General features: G+C 38.5%; 1 protein-coding gene across 1 annotated transcript in view; it reads left to right on the forward strand.

Annotated features, from left to right (window-relative positions):
* The window catches only part of ATG4C (autophagy related 4C cysteine peptidase), a 25,967-nt gene extending 15,343 nt beyond the window's left edge, over window positions 1-10,624 (forward strand). The window contains exons 8-11 of the mRNA XM_009287426.2: window positions 135-213; window positions 876-952; window positions 5,271-5,390; window positions 9,364-10,624. Of these exons, the coding sequence (XP_009285701.1) occupies window positions 135-213; window positions 876-952; window positions 5,271-5,390; window positions 9,364-9,534 (447 nt within the window). The 3' untranslated portion in view covers window positions 9,535-10,624. The remainder of the gene's footprint in view (window positions 1-134; window positions 214-875; window positions 953-5,270; window positions 5,391-9,363) is intronic.
* Window positions 10,625-14,922: the final 4,298 nt, after the last annotated feature.

Below are 14,922 nucleotides of genomic sequence, written 5' to 3' on the forward strand. Positions count from 1 at the left end.
AAGTTTTTAAAAAAAAAAAAAAAAAAAAAAAAAAAAGCTATGCCTAAAAACAGTAAAGAAAGAGCAAAGATTTTAATTCAGTTTATACTGACTCTGTTTAACACTGTCCTAATTATTTAATGTTCTTGTTGTAGGGAATTTTAAGCCTTGAGTATTGTGTTGGTATTATTGGTGGCAAACCCAAGCAGTCGTATTACTTTGCTGGATTTCAAGGTTGGTGTTTTAATATATTATGTCTCTTCAATATTTTTCTTTAAGAGTTAGGAAGTTAATATCGAACCAGTGGAAAATAGCATGATTAAAATAGCAAAATGAGTACCTTATTAATTCATCATATCTACCCAAGTCCAGTCATTTGTCATTTACTCCATATAGTAATTGGATTCTGTAAAATGTACATTTAATTTCCATTGTTGCATAAACAAGGCATAATTTATCTGTTTCACCAAACTTCAGGAGCGTTTGCTGTTACTACCTGGCAGTTCTTATTTACGTATTTACTTTTTACTTGTTTAAGTGGTGTTAGTTGATGCTTAAATGACAAGCAATATATTCTTCCTGTCAGGATGAAGTAGCACAATACATTTTTCATATGCAAACTCCAGAATATAATTGTGTGTTTGTAAAAGTAATTTTATCACCAAAAATTAAATGACAGTCTCATCACTTTATAAAAATTCTGCTTATACAAGCATATTTGATTATGCAAAAGTTAATCTGTCCTGCAAAAACCTATGCTTCAGTCAATGAATATCAGCCTGGCAAGCAGTTACTTGCTGGCTTTTTTTTCAGCTGTTCTGCATAGAAATTGGATTGTAAGCAGTGTAATAATAAGGTGTTTTTTGAATTACTTGTCTTCTATTTTGTCCTTGTAGATGACAGTTTGATTTACATGGATCCTCATTACTGCCAATCTTTTGTAGATGTCAGCATAAAGGATTTCCCTCTTGAGGTAGTATGGATATAGACCTGGCACTGTTTTCTTCCCATATGAATCAAACACTAATTATTTAGAGATGTTCTAGCTAGCTACATCTTTATGGGTTTACAGTTACATGTTATTTATCAAAGTTCTGCCCTTCTTTATAGGCCTATAATCAACAAAAATGACCAGAGGTTAAAAACTCAATATGGGGTTTTAATTTTTACTTCATTAATCTTCATCTGATTCTTCTTCATGATCAGAAAACCTCAAAAATAGATGATCACTTCATTTAAGTAATTTTCCATCAAAGAAAATAGACAATATTTGGAGTACTTAAATCTGAATTATTTGGATTTGTTTTTGTTAGTTTGTCTTTTTGGTCAATTTTATTTTATTTTATTTTAAATTCAAGTTGCAGTCAACATCATGGAGAGAATTACTGTAGTATTCAATAGTAGGAGCCTGTTGTCAGGTTGGAACCAGAGTTCCTGTAGGTTTACCTGCTGCTGCTTTATCTAGGAATTTCTAATATTTCTATACTGGAGTAGGTGGTTATTTTAAATGTAAGTTTTGCTCCTAACAACTTTGTAGGTCACTTTTTTAGCTTCGTACAAGTGGAAATTTTTGAAGCTTATCAGTGAGGTTTGTGTTTGACTAAATGAATTTTACTCAAGTCTCCTGAACTGTTTCTTTTAAGGAGTTTTATTTTTAATCAAGCTATTTTTATGGAATAGTAGTTTCCAAGAAACTGACAGGTCTGAAAGTGTAAGTGCTGCGTTTGTTCGTTCCTTCCCCCCCAACACCTTTCTAGGCCACGACTTTCTGGGTGCATCTAGATGTAGTGAATGCATCTTTTCAGGCTATGCCTAGGTCTTAAAAATCATGCCTGGTTGTTTTGGTTTGGTTTGTTTTTTTTTACAATAGTGTTTTCCCTTTTCTTTAACCTCTGGCCAAATAACTTGCATTGAAAATAGATAGAGCTAAAGGAGGTTATTAAAGAATTCAATTTACAAGTACCATGGGAAAACATTATCAGTTGCAGAAGTAAGTGTTTAATAGCCACAGTACTCACAGTAGAAGTACTTGGCGCCATCCATACAAACTCTCCTTGATCTTGTGTCCAACTTCCACGTGAACTTCCAGCCTCCTCCTTGGAACTCTTAATTCAGTGTAGAAACACACTCTGGGTGCATCCACTGCTTAGGACAGCATCAACTGCTCTAGGACAGAGTTGGGTATTACTAGTGGTTCCTCATGCCACTGTGTTCTGTGAAGTTAAGTATTCGTAAATGTGGAAACACAGCTTCAGAAACAACATACTGCATTTAAATAAGGAAGAGGAATATGTATTTATCTCCACCACCTCTAAGATACTAGCTACTTAATGTAGACTTCTTAAAGGTTTGCAGTAAAGTCCTGTGAACAGTGGAAGTGAGTCATACGCAACTCTTAAACTCACACCTGAGGAACTGAGTAGGTGATCTTCAATTGACTGTTTACACTTAGAATGTAAGTCAAATGGTGTGTAATAAAGTTATATATCTTCATGGCTTCTGTTTTGTATAGCAGCCAAGAGTTAACCTAAACTGAGAACAGTGGAGTGAACTGCAATGGTCCTGTCTATTGTTATCATGGAAAGAAAGATCTGTTAACATATGTTGAAGTTGATCACGATACCGTAATCAAAATACCATCAAATAGTGTTTAGGAGAAGTACTTATATATATCAAAGGACTTACACAGGGCTAACGTCAAATCCTAGGGCCGACTTAAAGCAAACACTACATATTTTTTGGTATTTATCCTTAACAAGATGCTTTAATTATCATGACATATAATATAGAAGTATAAGATTCTCTAGAAAATGAGAAGGTTCTGAATTAAAAAAAAGAACATGGCAGCAAAATGTATCAGGAAATATCCTAGACAGAAACTTTCATTATTTTTAGAGATGCCTTTAGATTTACCCCGTTGAGGTATTTGGAAGAAGAGCTGGTGAGTCCCAGCTCTACCTATTTGTACTGTAGCAGCAGCCAGAGATTATAACCAAGATCCTTGCCCCTTTATGCTTATAACTGTAGTAAAATAACAGTGCCTTCTCTGAAGATTTTACAGTTTAATTGGGTAAGCCAGACAAAAGATGGGAAGAGCACAAAGAAGCAGAGCTGAAGTGACTTCCTTAAGGTCACACCATAGCTCAGTGGCCAAGCTACAAAAAATACACATCTCTCTTGGTTTCTGTCCCCATGACTAATCCTCCAGATTGTGCTGCCAACTGGCATTAATATGAATTTCCAAATAATAATAAGGTTTTAAAGTGTATTTTGAAGGTACACGAGTTGCCAGCTTGGCTTGATCGCATCCTAATGCTTTTCTGCAGACGGAAAATATATTGCAATTCAATGCTTAGTGCATTTAATAGTATTATATCTTTGTCCAGAAATGTCAAAAGTAAACAGAAATTGCTTTCTTAGTGTGGATAGTTGCTTGTTAGATTCATCTGTAGGGAGTATTTTCAAAATTGACAAATCGTCCAGAATAAGTTCAAAATCAATCCACTCTGTATTGGCTTCCAGAATCCATTTGTTTGGAGGAGTGGGGGAAAAAAAAAGCCTACCCACTTCTCTTTCTTGTACAGTGATTTGTGTAGCATTAAGACTACTGCCCTGAACAGTACAGCACAACTGTAGTTACAATGTCATTGCTGAAATGCGATATGTAAGGCGGAGTTCGATTTATGTATTTGATGACTCAGGAATGAATATTCAGAATACAATTTCTGCATATAAAATTTGAACAGAATTAGGAGAAGAAACAGTGACTAAAATCAATCTTGCAGAAATAGTACTTCTCATCTTTGCTTATATTTTTAGCAGAGGTTTAATAGAAGTACCTCTCTTAGGTTTGTAATCACAAGTAAAGAACAGTATACTTCAGTATGTAAAACTATTACACTGACAGATACACTCAGATTAGGTGACTAGCGCCGTCGTCTTCTGTAGATTGACTTCTCTGACTGGCAAAAAAAAAAGATAAAATGGGTTTCTAGTATACAGACTGCTTGATGTTAGCTGTCAGGGGTTGCTGTTGCTATAGTCAAATTAGATCGTAACAGTTGTTAGTTACCCTTTATAGAGGAAACACAGTGGTGTTGGTAAGAAATCTCCTGCATTGCTCTGTCCTGGTGTGTGTTGTGTTAGTAAGCTGTCCCGCTCCTGTGCTGACCAGCGCTGTGACAGAAGAGCCGTGAGCTGTGCACAGCTGACATGTAAATACGAAAGGAAATAGCACAGACTCTTCACTGGAGAATATTGATCACTGGGGGAAGTTCATGAAAAATAAAATCTGCATTTTAGTACAGTGGTATCTCCGTTGCAGGGTGGTGCAGACGTGGTGTGTTAGCATTTGTTACTGAGCAGCTGTAGCAGGTTTGCCAGGGATTTAATAGAGGTAGGATGACTGGGTAGTCCTGCATGTTAGAAGCAGAATAAAGAGGACTGCCTTTGAGAGACAGTCAGTGGTGACCAAATAATCTCAGTTATTAGATGAGCTTCATCAAAGCTACAGTTCCTGTAGTAAACAAACACGTAATCAGGGTAGATAGCATATACTTATCTTTTCTTTCATAAACTGTGAATGAGGAGTGTGGGGAAGGGTTTTGTATATTTGTTTGTTTTTTCTTATAGCATGGCTGCTGATGGTGTCAGTTCACAGCACTGTCAGAGCATCATCTGTCATGAAAAGAGATTTCACATTAGGAAAAAAAAATTTATGAAGCAGGGCATGTTCGTTTTTTTCTGACTTGTGGATTATTGTAATATGGTTTTGCTTTTGTGGGTTTTGTGGGGTTTTTAACCAATTTCATTTACTAAAGGAAAATGCATGAGGTTGGTTTATTCCATTATGTGTCTTTTATAGAGGTTGGGGGAGGGAAAGGGGCAATGGGTGGTGGTAGTAAAGCAGTAATTGTAAGATAGTGCAAAAGCTGTTACAAATTCAATTTGCAGAAGAGCATTCACCTCCTCTGCCTTGGGAATATTCATAAAGTACTGCTCGGAGCGGCAGACCTTTGACAGATTTCAAACTAACATGGTGTTGTGCGCAAGTTTGGTGAACACAGCGTGAACAGCAGGAGGTTTTATACATGTGGAGAAGAGGGGAATTACTTGAATGGTGGGGGGGGGTGGGTGGAAGAAATTACTTCAAAAGTGCGTGCTGGGTTTTAATTCAAGTGATACAGGGGATTGTATGTTAAAGCTGTTGGTGGAAAAAAGTAAATGCATTGGTCTATACCATTCTAAACCTTAACCATGTATTTCATGTTTTTTAATCTTGAAACTTGCAGTCATTCCACTGTCCTTCTCCCAAAAAGATGTCATTCAAAAAAATGGATCCGAGCTGCACAATAGGATTTTACTGTAGAACTGTGCAGGACTTTGAGAAGGCTTCTGAAGAAATAACGAAGGTAGGTGTCGAAGTTACCACATCGACGACTCGGCCAGAGTGGCGTGTGTGTACTGTGTATGGATAAGGGGAGAGAATCAGCTTCGCTCTTCTAAATAGACATCATTCTTTTCTTGGTATTTATTGCTGCTTTTATAGTCATGAGAAATCTAGATCTTTTTCGTTTCATCCGATTTTACCAACACGTGAAGCCTGGGGAGAACCTGAGTTGCCTTGCGAGAGACGGTCTCTGTCGGAGCAGGCTGATGGAACCGCGGCGGGGCGGGCGCCGGCGGCCGAGCTGGCACAGGCGGGCCCACGAGGTGGCACTCTTGAAATGGGGATGTTTCTGCAGCCAGCCCTGCCGAGCCGCCCGGATTGCCCCCTACCCGAGGAGGAATTTTGAAAAGGCAATCAATCCCTCGGGAGGGATTTCTTCTTAAATGGAAGTATTTGATCAAGCCAAAATTGTCTATTATTTCTTGTTAGCGTAAGTGCTCTTTCTGACGGCGTTTAAATGTACAGCAGTGTGTTTATGATTTGATAACAATGCTTTGAAGTCTACAAAGCAGGTATCGCTCGGCAAATCTGTCTGGTCATGTCCTTCCACTTGAAAAACGCTGGTATAGGTTCATTTAGGTCCAAATGTAATTGACTTTTTTCCCTTAATTATTACAGTATGTGAGCGTATGAAATACAACATTATTAATATGTTGTATTAGCTGTGGTGTAGCAAATAACTGTGTTTGTGATTTTAAAAAATAGTCTGTGAAAGGATGCAGCGGCAGCAGCAGATGGTCACAATATCAATATTCTAACCACAGTAGTTACCACAACAGCACAAAGAATTAGTGTTTGTACAGCATTTTGAATGTCCTGTTAAGTGGTATTAGTATTATAGCCAAAAAAGCATTTTTAAACTTAATACTGCATGTAATCTTTAGTAGATATTGATTGATGCTGGAGTTGCTTCTTTGATTTTTACACGGAGAGGTAGAAAGTAGATTTAAAGAAGTAGAAGTTCCGAAGCAACGGATATATGGAGAGTTTAAATAGTGAAGTTTCTATTCTTCCGTGTTTTCCTGTTCTATCATGTATAAGAAAGCATGTGATAACATAGTAAAAAAAAAAAATCTAATTACAAAATCGGTTGCACTGGAAGTTCTCTTTCTCTTTTTCCCTTCTTTCTTTTCTTCCAAGTTTGGGATTAAGTACATTTCTTTTCCTGAACATACATTGTGAAAATACTCACAGCTGATCTAAGTCTGGGAGCTATTATCCTTGTATTTTAGATAGAAGTTCTTCAATATTAGTGACATTATTTTACATAAATATATTTCAGGCACAGTAAGTTTGGAAATAAAGTTTGGATGCAAATACAATGTGAGAAACACTCTATGATCTTTCAGTCCTTCCTTCACATCCTTTGTTTTTTCCTGCTCTTCCATTATTTTTCCCTTTGTTTGCAATTTGAGTGCGATAACTCTTGAACTATAAAGCACAGTATATTCCCAGTGTGCCCTAGGTAGGCTAGACTCAAAAATTCAAGTTCTTACTGCTTTTGTGGGCAATAAAAGGTCGGAGAAAAGATTTAGCTTTTATTACTTGAGGATAAACCTTATGAGCCATACATTCAGTGATAGAGAAATTAGGGCATTGAAATCAAGGGCCCAAATGGAGTGATTGGTGAAACTCCATCCAAATCACATTCAGGTTACCCTTTGTTTCTGTACTCGCCAGTTGGCAGCTATTGTTAAGTAGTTGAGTAATACCTGGAATTAAATAGCTGATAGAATAAGGAGACCTGGAAACGCCTCCAGACTTGAGAAGGATGGATTTACCGACTGGCTGTAGTCTTACTTCTGTCTTGCACTTCCAGCATAAATACCGAGCAGGCAGAGCAGTTTCTGTCTGGCTTCTCAACACCGTGTGGTAGATCCAAGAGGTCAGCAAGAAGCTCTTGTTCTGCGCAGCACCTGGGATGGCTCTGCCTTTTCCTGGCCACAGCCTCTGTGCTACTTCACATTGTTACTTAACTGGTACCAGGCTTGTCTTTTTGCTAATGCAGTGAATTGTTTCCCTATCAAAACCCATGACAGCAAATAAATAATCCACTTGGGCTACAACTGCATTTGCTTGTTTGTAGCCCAGGTTCTTAGCAGAAATGAAAAGTTCTCTGAAGAACTGGACTGATTGAACTGCATCCAAGTTCAACACTCAGCATAAGGAATTAATTGTTGCAGTGACAACAGTGGCAGTCCGAGTCTAACACTGAAATACTAAAAATATTGATGTTTATCAATAAACTTCTCTGTAGAAATCATCACAGTGGTATCTAAAGAACTTGTAGGTTCTTTAGAGTTTCAAATTATCTGTGATCACTGAGTGAGATGTAGTTTGATAATAATTGCAGTAATCTTAACCAAGTTCCACTCGACTCTTGTTTAGGCATTTTATGTCCGGTTTATGTTCTGTATTTAGTATTTCATCACCTCCCTTAGTACATAGAGAGAGGTGTTACTCGTACCTGTAGAGAAGGACGTTTCAGGGAAAGTTGAACACAGACGACGGCAGTGGAACTGCAGGTGTATTTCTGTCCTGATTTGGAGGGACCATCTATAAAGGTGCGATGGTTGTTTGGTCACCATGCATTCCCTGAGATGCAGTATTCGGATGAGTTTTCTGTTGCAAACTTCCAATTAGGAGCTGGCCTAAGTCCACCCGTCCGCTTCACAGACCAGCAAACAGCCTTCATGTGGCTATCAATTTCTGTTCCTGCTAAGCCAGCTTGTATTCAACCCCTAGAGATGAAAGGGTTTGCATCCAATTATCTAGTCTTCTCAAGAAACAAAGCATTTGTATGTCTTACAAACTTTTTTTATTTCTAATGCTCATTTGTTAATCTTCTTTTGCTTATTACTGTGTGTCTCTCCTATATCTCCTTGCTCCTTTACCCAGGTTTCACATTACAATAGCCAAATGCAATTAAAATAGACAATACTAAAGTGGAAAATTTCAGACCACAGTAAAAATCAAGGATTTTACTGTGAGTGTGATTTTTTTTTTTTTTTTAAACACCCCCATCAGCCCCTGACTGTCTTTTTTTAAATAGTTCTTACTGTTTAAAGATCTATGTAGGTTTTTCTACTGTTTTAGATTAATTGTTCTCATGAAATTATGTTTAGTGTATTTAGTTCCATACAGTGTATACCTCTAGGGTAGTGTAGTTCTGCGTGTCACTGCATCACTGTGCTGGTTTTTTTCAAAGCAGGTAAGAAATTTAAAAAAAAAAAAAAAAAAAAATTACTGAACAATTAAGTGTCCAAAACAGCCTGAAAGGCTGAAATGCTTTTCAGTATTTGGTGGATCTTTATCTGCTATTAAAGGTATTTTGCTGATCTGTTTTAGCATTTATCATTCCCCACCGCCTGCTTTCTACGTGCTCGGTTTTCTATAAATGTAGATTTTTGGCACCCTAGTTACCACAGCCTGTTACTGTTGTCAGTCTGTTTTTAGCCATGTGCTCTCGGTTGGCTTATTTACATAGGTGTATGCGTTTAAACTTTTAATAAAAACATTGACTATTGTACATGCCGATTCTACAATAAAAATATCTCCCCGAGATGCTTAGCTGCTGCAGAATTCATACGTGTGCTTGAGGAGAGCGTTATGGCCATTAACTATTTTGTGGAGTTTTTTATCTTCCTACAAGAGCTCCAGCTGCACTGAAATAAACAGCATGTAGAGGTGATCTGTATGGAACAAGATGCAGGGTTAGGCATAAAATTAGCAGCTATCTGAAGAAGAAATGGAAGTAAATGTTTGTTTAACGGGAGGAGGGGATGTTTAGAATGTGCAATGCTTTTGGTTTAATATTATAATAAAAACAAAAAATGCATTTTTTACTTTGCAGTCATCATCAGATAAATATCACTACTAACTGTATTTCTTCATTTCCAATTAACGTTTTATCTGGTATGTGTTTTACATTGTAGATGCTGAAATCTTCATCTAAGGAGAAATATCCCTTGTTTACTTTTGTAAAGGGTCATTCTAGAGACTATGACTTTGCTTCCAGTCCACTCCATGAAGAAAATGACCTTTTCTCTGAAGATGAAAAGAAAAGATTAAAAAGATTTAGTACAGAGGAGTTTGTCTTGCTTTAAGGACATTTTACACAAGATTATTGGCAGCTGTCCAGGAGAACACTTGCCTTTTAAAAAATAAAAAATGTACGTGTCCTCCTCCCCCAAAAAGGCAAGCTTGTGCTGAAATTGGTCTATTTTCATAAAAATGATAATGTTTTATATGTTAATCGTCTTTAAAATGTCATTTATAAATGTACTTACTAATTATTTTTGTTCATTACTAGTTGGATGAGTTTAATGTCATGTTGTGCTAGTGAAGATAGAAGGCATTGTTCAGAGCCAGGTATGCTGAAATGTGCCTACGTCCTGGTCTTGCCCTCTTAAAAAGCTTGGCCAGTCCCTAAAGCCTAACCTGTGACCCTAATGTCGTGTCAGTCCAGGACGAATCCTGAGCAGAGGCTGCCAGATACGTCTGGGGTTTATGTCATAGGTTTTGAGACCATCTTATTTCTGTTTGTAAGCAAAATTTGAGCTCTGTATTCATGTGGTAAGGGTAGAACTCTAATCTGTCTCACTACGTAAGCCCAAATAATAGTTAATGCTGTAATCGTGACACACATCCTGAGCAGCACTGTGTAAGAAAGGTAAGTTTGATATATCAGTAGTAATTGTCAGTTGCAATACTGATATAATTATATAGGCTGAATTGTGAGTTAAGATACTATTTAGCAGTATGATTTTATAATGGTTTCTCATTAAGCTTGCTTTGGAGCCTTAATATGAGGAGTGAAGATAAAGTATTACCTTTCCCCACAATTTTTAAAGGTTATACTATTAATATTAACTGCAACCAATCAAAGCAGCTAAAGACAATTATTAGAAGAGAGCGGTGTTTGTTTCCTGTTTCAACTACTATAATGTTGAGGCTTCTCTCCTATTAGTGCAGCTTTTAAATCAAAGCAAATGGGGGAGTGGATGTTAAAAATTCTGGGCTGTGATTTTTTTTTTTTTGGATACATGTTATTACTGTACAAACGATTACTTGATGGTGTGTGTTCTCAGATTGCAAACAAATGTACATAAATAGTTTCATGTTTTAACAAAGTAAATGCAGTTATTTAAAATACATATTAACACTGCTTGGCAAATAAAAAAGGTGTGAAAACATTAAATGCATGTGCCTTTTATATTAATATTAGATCCTCTAAGAGTGAATATAATCCTGCATCTAAAACAATATTGTAAGGTGTGAATACTCTGTTTATTTGCAATAAAGGCAAATTTTATTGTTGTGTTGTAAACCAAATGTTAACCTGTTCTAAGTGCCGTTCAGGCACAGAAGGCACAAATGTTGCCAATCCAAATAATAAGCACCACGTGTATTCATTAAAGCACCTTTTTTCCTTTTACGAGGAAGAAGTGACTAATAGATAGATTTCAGGCAGAACTAGATCAAGTATGTGTATGCGTCAGGGCTGGAGTGTGCGTTTGCACGTGTTAATTGAGTTAATATTCCAAAAAGCCAAAATGAGATTGTGTTCGCTTGTTTTCAGGAGAAAAAAACCCCACACATCATTTGTCTAAATTAGTAACCTCTGCACTGTTGAATCCTACTAATAATTGGCATAATATTACTTTTAGATGCTGCACGTATGTGAGGATGTTTGGCTTGATCTCAGTTAATATTTTTCATTAATAGCCCAGAAGAGGGAGTAAACAACGTATTTGTGGAATTTAGATGTCAAAATAAGGAGAATTGCAAATGTCAGTGAGAGCTAGAAAATAGAAGATTCCTGTTTAGGGAAGTTAATGTAGCTTTAGCAAAAATAATGCAAAACCGTTGAGTGGTTCCTTTGGGTAACAGTGGACAGGAAATTAGACATGAAGTTGTACTTTGCTTTCACATTTTAAAAAAAAAAAAAGCAATCCTAGGCTGCATCATTAAAAGCTGCTGTCACAGAGCAGGGGATATAATCGGTATAATCTGGTTTCACTGATGCTCTCCTTTCTGCTTACCTTTCCACAAGGAAGGCATTAACTAATTAAAGTGCACGGAAGAACGGGAAAAATGATCAGGAGCCTGCAGGGATGGATTTAAGGAAGATTAACTTGCAGCTATGTGGCTTTGTTACTCTATAGCTGAAGAGTGAGGTTAGGGAGAAAGGGAAGCGCTAGGGTTTACAAATATGTAGTGTCTGCGCACTGGTGAGGGGGAAAGGAGTTAGAGGGAAGGGTAAAAAGGACAGGCATCCCTGGGAAAGGGGAAGATGCTCAAGGAGAAGCTTCCCGCAGGGGAATACAAGGCTGTGTAATATTCTCACCCAGAAGTGTTGAAAGTCTTGCCGTGTAAGGCTGTTAAAAACCAGACTGGCCCGAAGGCTAACAAATGCAGGGTAAAGAACAATCTGCATTCAGCAGATTAGTTGAATCAATAACGTCTTTTCCGTTTACAGCTTCTGTTGTTGTAGTAATAATAATAAAATGTAATAAGCTTCAGAGGCTTTAATGCACAGGAGTCTGCAATATTTGTAATGAAGTTGAAAGTGGTGCTGAGGTATGTGAAACGAACAAAAGTATATAGCTGTACAGTGGACTTTTTTCCTGATTATGTGGTATTTTTGGTTTTTTAAATGACAGTTACTGTACAACGTTGATATATGTCTCAAGTCATATAGACAAAGACCCACATCTCTTTCGAAAGACTTTATCCATCCTACCCCACTGCACACTTCAGCCTTCATAACATTACTGGGAACAAGCCTGGCAATCGGGAAGACGTCAAAGGAACGGCTCTTCCCATACTGGTCACCATGTACACTTACATTTTGAAACAGGCAGGGTGAAAACAGACAGATGTTCTGGAAAGGCACATGACAAAAACAGTAATGACACTACTTGGTGACTGCATTTTGTCATCAGACTAAAACAAAACTGCTCAGGCCTGATAATTCTGTAAGTTTTCTATGTCTAGGCCTTTGTACCTCGTGGTCTGCTGCACACTTACAAGTACATCATGGGCCACTCCGTCCCGCTGCAGTACAGGTAGCTTCATCTGAGATGGGAACTGAAGGATGACTTTTCTTTCTTCCTGAACTCCACTGGCTGAAGTTCAGGTACCTTAGAAAATCTCATCTGCATGTACCCACCTAAGCTAGCTGTGTCTCCAGAAATGAGCTGCGATTCAAAAGACCTTTGGTTTGGTGTTCTTGTAATAGAAATGGTCTAATGGAAATACAAGAGCTGTAGTACGTAAGTGTTAAAAAGAAAAATGTAGTTCTGCCATCCCAACAGCAAACTTCTCTGGAAGGGCAAAATAGTTTCATTTGTCTCAGTCTTTTTGCAACTTGTTGATAAAGAAAGATAATGGTTGAAACACCTTTGCTGAGTTTATTTAAACAGTGGATTTTTTTTTCCCCCCCTTTTTGACTAAAGGCAAGAAAGACTTCAGTGCCAGAACAGCAGCTGTTTTTTGGTCCTTTAGTCTATTAGCAAATCCTTTCATTTACCACAGCGGTGTTTTATTTGAAGCCTGCTACAAATAGTTGTTTAATGGCGATTTTTCAGATTTTTTTTCATGTTTCCCGTACAAGGCTTAAGCGTAGACAAGCCCGTACGTTGCCCTGGTGCGCTTGTGTACAGTGGTGACACAAGTTAAATTACCAAGTTACTAGAAATTAATGTTTTTCAGTAACTACAGGGGACTTTAATTGGAAACTATGTTAATCGCATAGTAATTTCTTTACCTCGTCTGCATTATCTCCTGAAAACCGTGCAATTAATTTGTGTCATGACTGTTGCTGCTGCTGCCTTCAAACACAAACCAAATGAGCATTAGTTACTCACACACCCAGCAGTGGCCTATTTTCTTAAAGGACTTCCACAAATCACTGGCTGATTACTCGCTTGCCTGACGGAACCAGGCTGCACGTACCACAGGTGGCAAATAGTAGCTCTTTTCAAAATCTGAGCTTTTAATCGCCTAATAACCTTTACTTCTTTTCTGCCATTTCCTTTTTCCTTAGAAGGAACACTTCTTTGTGTGTTTATAATATCTAATACTAGCTTGACACAACCTCAGGCCTCTAAATGATTAGCTGGGACTCTGCCTTCCCCTTCTAGCAAAGATATCAGCCTAATTTTTCAAACTTATGTGAGACCTCAGGGTCCTCTTTGACTTGCCTCTACCTGACCAGTGTCAGAACTGATGGCCAAGGTGTTGGCGTTCGTCCCTCCCCAGGCAGCGCTGTAGCTGGGACTGGGAGCTCAGGTTAGCCCTTGTTGTGTAAGGCAAAGGACCTCTCCGTGTGACCTGGCTGTGCAGTTCCTCCATGGGAAAAACCTACCAGCCACCACATCCCTTTCCCATTGGCTCTGTGGCCGCTGGCATCTCAAGCCAAACTCACGACCTTCAAAAATGCCTTTGGTCAGCACCCACCTTCCCTGCAGGCAACCACGAAAGGCAGTGGCTGATTTCTGACAACTTTCCAGCCTGAAGTCTTAGGCTGGGCTGCAGACTGGTTGAGAAACCCAGTGCACTGGTTTAACTCCACGGGGAACATGCCAGCAGACACTCTGGGATGGCTCTCAGGAAAGACGAGGCTGGAAGGCTGGTTTTGCCCCGTAATGACTCATGAAATGGAAATTTCTAAAGTGGCCATTTAGGAGAGGGGGTTATTTACTAATGTTGGTAGAGACAACTGATCTCAGAGAGAAACAGAGCCTGGAGAATTGTAGACCAACTTCCAGAAGGCCTAGAAACGGAAAGATATTCAAGACCATTACTAAGTTAGTGCCTATCTGTGGCTACCAGCAGAATTGCTTGTTTGTGATGCCTTTCTTTAAAGACTTGTTTTCCCTCTTGCCAGTCCCCCGTGCTTCAGCAGAGCTGTAAAACTGAGGCTGCCCTAATTTGCTACTGAAGGTCTCCAAGCACCTCCACTCCTGTGAGAACAGCTAGGTGGGAGTCTCCCAAGCACGTCTCCCTTGGCAGTTACATTTTTCCCACAGTATTAATGAGAAACCCCTAAACAACAATAACATGAGTAGGAAACTGTAAGAACTACGTAAAAGCAGCTGCTGTATTCCCTTACAGGTGCGGCGGCAACTGGTGTTGAGGTGACACCACACATCCCCTTGCCTGATTTTCAAAGCCAACACTGGCTTCATGTTCTGAACAAAACCTGCTCTTCCCTGGTTCCGGTACAAGGCAAGACCGTGTGAGTCCGGATCTCTTTGTGGTGAGTTCACTGGCTCCCAGAGGAGTCTACATGACCCTGCACTTTTAAAACGATGTGGTAAATACACGTGATTGACATTTAGCATGGTGACATGCTCCTTAGTTAAAGCAGTAACAGCAAACAAGTGGTTGCTCTACGTACATTAACTGGCACTTAAACATCAGGTCCATTTATCTGCAATCGGCATGAAAATGCAGTTGGGAAATAGGGAGCGTGGATGTGAAAGAAG

The sequence above is a fragment of the Aptenodytes forsteri genome, unplaced genomic scaffold, assembly GCF_000699145.1.
Source record: "Aptenodytes forsteri isolate BGI_AS27 unplaced genomic scaffold, ASM69914v1 Scaffold119, whole genome shotgun sequence".
NCBI classification, from domain to species: Eukaryota; Metazoa; Chordata; class Aves; order Sphenisciformes; family Spheniscidae; genus Aptenodytes; species Aptenodytes forsteri.